The following is a 4,783-nucleotide window of genomic DNA, read 5'->3' on the forward strand; positions in this document are numbered from 1 at the left end:
TTGAATGAGAATGCCTTAGTGGTACGGCAGTGTTACCGTAAAGTGTAATAACTGGACTAATACATGGTGATTAGTACCAGTGGCACTGTACTACCGAGGAACTATAGTAGCACGAGTCCCGACGGCGAACCTTCGTCAAAACTCTTCTCAAAAGTATTCCTGAATAAAGTGACTCAACGAGACTAGCACCTACTGATCAGCCCCACCGTAGTAGTATAATGAATTAACTGGGCTAGTCTGATTAGAACATGATCACGACGATAAGAAACTGGAGTTGATTCATCAACACATGTAGTAAAATGCGTCCCAGTGGAGCTTCACAAAAGGAGACAGGACAGTCGAGGCTATGAAGGGGAGTAAGTAGCTCATGTTCGAGTACATGGAGCTAGAGTCTGAAGATCTGAACAATTTTTGTCTATTATGCTTTATTGATGTATTGTCTGAAGGGTTGGCTTCAGTTTCAGTGCAAGCCTGTTATTTCTGCTAGATTTGGTTTTGCTACTTCTACACCTTTTCCCGTGTAAGTTTGGCAAGTGAGCAGACAAAAATGACAATATTATAAGGAATTTGACCTTAAGAGTTCAAGTATGTCACAATTCAATTCTGTTACAATCAAGTTTGACTTTGAGAATTCAAGTATGTCACAATCGAGATATGTTACGATCAAGATTGACAATAAAATCCCACAAATACGGGTATGCGGGAGGAAAACCTAAACATGAAACCCGAACACGAGCCTTGTGACTCTGTGGCGAGTTAGTTTCGGTTTTCCATGTCATCGCGCCAGTGAGTTTTAGGCCGCTGTAGGTCTTGGATGGTCAAACTAGCAGACAATACTCACTTGTGTGACCATAGATTGTGAATGGCCCTTCGCCGCCTAATCGTCGGCGACATATAATGTCAAATAAAATGGGTTAAAATGATCGACATCATGTTGGATAGTCTATCTAACCGTCCATTCGGGCCATCCATGGTCATCAAGTGAGGAGCCTGTACTAGTAGTACAGTACTACAGGTGTTCTGGTAGTATACCATCCATACGTCACTGGCGATTGACATCGCCGTATTCAGGGTTGGTAGTGGGTGGGTTAAAATTTCAGAATTCCCTTGTAGACCGATACCCACGGTCGGGTTCGCGAGTAGCCCAGCTCTCATTAAGAGCCGTACTACTATTGCGAACTACAATTCTATAATAGAACTTCTATTATAGTGATCGATTTCTCATTCATGATTCGCTAAGGTGCTTCAGCGTTACACAATTGTATCCCAATCTTTAGAGTGCGTTGTGTTGGTATGGGCGTGCGCGTGGTGATACCTCCTTCCTGGGATTTCACAGACACTACATTCGTTAACTCATTCCGTTAATCATGAAAATCCAAGTTGCCAAAGTTCAATTATGTTACAATCAAGATTGACAGTGAGAATTCATGTTTGACACCGGCAGAATATATCACAATCAAGAATGACAATACACCATACAAGTTTGACAATACGCATTCAAGTTTGACGTTGAAGAAAGGGCTTCAATGTTAGTATTTCCGTATTTTTTTGAAGTATTTCCCTGAAGAGACTACCATCGAGACAGTGCCGCACGGGCTGTCCATCACCTGTTCTACTGAGGCTGCTATGAAGTGAGACGCATCATTCGTAGAGCATAATGATCCTAGCGGCGGGCTGTGGTCAGTGTACGTGTTGATGCTTATGATAAGTAATTACGCTGAACTACTACTACAGTTTATAAGAAGAATGTATGACGATATCATCATCATTTCTCGTCTACCTATTCCTTCGTTTTTCACTAGATCCTGGTTTACTGCTATCACGTATTTGTGTGTCTGAACTGTTTACTTTATCGTTTGTGTTGATAACTCTATGAATGCGCAATCCACAATGATGACAACAACTAATATAATGAACATACTATGGCACGGTTTAAACTTAGTGGAATAAACAAGCCTCGGGGTTCACCTCAGGTGTGCTGATGTAGTCATAAAAGAGATCAGATATTCCTAAATAAGAGATATGCCACGCCTACTGATGGGAATGTTACTCTGCCGCAAGCCCTTCAAGCTTCTACTGCCTCTACCACGATTCAATAGATCCGCTTCACGGTCGAGGAGCTCAGCCAGTTCACCAGTCATCTTTCCACGGTACATCTTTATAACCCTGAAGCTAGATAATATTCTAACTCTACTTACCCTAGTAACACTACCATTTAATGTGCAATAGTAGATCCAATCTCTCATTCGAGGTAAGTGTAGTAAGCCGTAAAGCTTCATACCTACCCCTCAACTGTGGCATTTACAGCAAAGGTGACTTACAGTCCCATATATTCCTCAGCTCGGGTGGTAGATGGTGTATACACGAGTGTGCTATCACCATCACCCTGAGTCCATACCTTGGGTCTGGCCATTGCCTCAAGCTTCCCTATAAATAACAATGGCCTGCCAACTTTACCACTACAGTTGCTTACTGGTAGCCTTAACACTCCTATTATGTTTACGGGCATTCAGCTTCAATCGGTCAACAGTTTGGAGTAATTTAACCTCCTTATTCAATAACTGATACCATCCTTTCTACAGTCCAATCTTAGAGTACCACTACCTCCTTCAAGGCCACACGTTGGTCCTCCTCTACTGCAATGCACTCCTTAATACGTCTTGTCTCATTCAAACGCCATGCTTGTATCTCACTATACAATGTGATGAAGTCATCATATGTCCTGTAACAGATACAGCATCACTAACGTGTGGCCGGGTATAAAATGTAAAACCTGATTCTCTTCAAGGGAGGGTTCCACAAAAGTCACAGCTTTTGAAATGTCTACAACTTTAAAGATTCTCTTTATTTTGAAACTAATCTACTGTTTTCATCCTGATCTGAGAACCTATGTCCATACTTGAAATAGGTTCAGCTCAGCTATGGACAATTTTTCGGTGGGATGGTATGATAATAACAGATCCCCAATGACCTAGGCTGGAGTCTTCGTTGAACTTCTCGTCGCCTTATGAGTTCATCCTCTATTACGGCTTGGTCCTCCTCACGCTGTTGTTGCCTTTGTAGTGTCTCCCTCTCAGCTTGAAGATGCCGACAACGTACCTGATACCACACCTCGCCGACATCATGACAGGTTGACCTTACTCTAGCCATCATACCACGGGCATGGGACTGTATGATAGTGACCTTATCTACTAGTAGAGCCTCCCTGTCAGCGCTGGTGAAATATGGCGACCGAGGGGTCATCTCTCTATCTCCTTCTTTGGTCACGGCCGACAAGTCCCCCCGAGGCTGAATGCATATAATCAACTGTTGCATCGTCCTACTACTACTACTACTACTACTACTACTACTAGTACTACTACTACTACTACTACTACTACTAGTACTACTACTACTACTACTACTACTACTACTACTATTACTACTACTACTACTACTACTACTACTACTACTACTACTACTACTACTACTACTACTACTACTACTACTACTACTACTACCATGCTAGTGCCTTGTTCCCGCCTTGTCTGTGTACGTCGTGTTTTCGTGATGCACGTCTGGGCATCACGATGGTATCTGCTGTGATCATAGTAGGTTGTCCTACTACCCCTAGTCCTACTTAGTCGTGGGTTTCGGCGATTTGTGTATTATAGCATCAGTCTGTACCATAGCATGATGAGGATGCTCTTCTTCATCATCTGACAGTGAGCATCCCATCATAGTAGTAGTACCACCGAGAAAGGGTGCCCTACATTCCTCCATAGCATGCTCTACTGTGACCTCCGTATGAAGTGTGTCTATGGGAGGCCCATCTCGTGTTGCAGCAGGTTCCAATGACATGATGTTCGAAATTACTCCAAAGTCTTCTGTGGGCTACCTCTCATTCATCCTGCGCTGATGATTAAGCGCGCGCCGCAGTAATCGATATTAGTAGATTCAAGATGTGTACGTGAATTGTTGTGAATGTATAGTTAACTCTTTACATTGTAGAGAAGACGTGATACTCGGGGGTGTTCGCTTACTTTAACACACATCTCTGCATCCAAGCTTAAAGCTCCTAGGTGGAACCATCACACGCTTGCTGTAGAGCATTATTATACTATTATATCAGTTCAACGAGCGTGCATTATCGCCTTTAGCAACTGTCTAGAGAATTGGTTATTGTGGATGGTGTGGTAAGAATGTCGGAGCATACTCTACAGACGGTAAAGATGAACTCCAAGACAACTATGTCTGTTCTGGGGCTAACCTCAAAACTAAGTCGATATGTTTTTAAGAAGACCAGCTATTTTGGGGGATAAGTCGAAATCAGTCGGTGAAAAATTTTAATAAAAAACATTTTTTTCCAAAAAAGTAAGTAAATTATTGAAAAATTGGGGTAAAATATCAAATTGTCCAGGAAATGGTGTAGAGGTAAACACATCCTATTGTGATACCTCCCTCGACGGCACTTCTCACAAAGGCTTCAGTATTGGCATCAGTGGGTGGTGGGTCAGACACAGATCGGATGCATTTGGATCTAGCTACCTTGATATGTGTAGAGAAGGACGTAGTAGTGGTGGAGGGGTGATGTTATTGTCATACGTGAATGCTGAGTAGTAGTAATTACTTCGTGGGTATGCACCTAGTCTTATCTCTATCGCTCGGAAGTAGTAGTAGGTTGGGGCTCCTCCTCGGTCCGGCCAACAGGGAGGCAGCACGACTTGAAACATCTCAGGCGATTCAGCATCGTTATGTTACTACTACTGCTGACCATGCTCTGTAGTAGTAGTATGATGGCTGG

At 42.8% G+C, this 4,783-nt stretch overlaps 2 protein-coding genes across 2 annotated transcripts; one reads left to right on the forward strand and one right to left on the reverse strand.

Moving 5' to 3' along the window:
* Nucleotides 1–919: 919 nt before the first annotated feature.
* On the forward strand, nt 920–1,635 carry Pmar_PMAR027429 (hypothetical protein; the record flags this gene model as incomplete). The annotated part of the gene is made up of 3 exons (XM_002782726.1): nt 920–981; nt 1,114–1,163; nt 1,568–1,635. The coding sequence occupies 3 exons, from the start codon at nt 920–922 to the stop codon at nt 1,633–1,635; spliced, it is 180 nt and encodes a 59-aa protein (XP_002782772.1).
* A 303-nt stretch (nt 1,636–1,938) lies between these two features.
* On the reverse strand, nt 1,939–3,840 carry Pmar_PMAR027430 (conserved hypothetical protein; the record flags this gene model as incomplete). The annotated part of the gene is made up of 11 exons (XM_002782727.1): nt 1,939–2,009; nt 2,051–2,166; nt 2,213–2,281; nt 2,322–2,427; nt 2,474–2,561; nt 2,605–2,722; nt 2,972–3,099; nt 3,142–3,288; nt 3,501–3,576; nt 3,620–3,698; nt 3,753–3,840. 11 exons carry the CDS (start codon nt 3,838–3,840, stop codon nt 1,939–1,941), a joined length of 1,086 nt encoding a protein of 361 aa, XP_002782773.1.
* Between the last annotated feature and the right edge of the window lie 943 nt (nt 3,841–4,783).

This window comes from Perkinsus marinus (assembly GCF_000006405.1).
Source record: "Perkinsus marinus ATCC 50983 genomic scaffold scf_1104296938468, whole genome shotgun sequence".
NCBI classification, from domain to species: Eukaryota; Perkinsozoa; order Perkinsida; family Perkinsidae; genus Perkinsus; species Perkinsus marinus.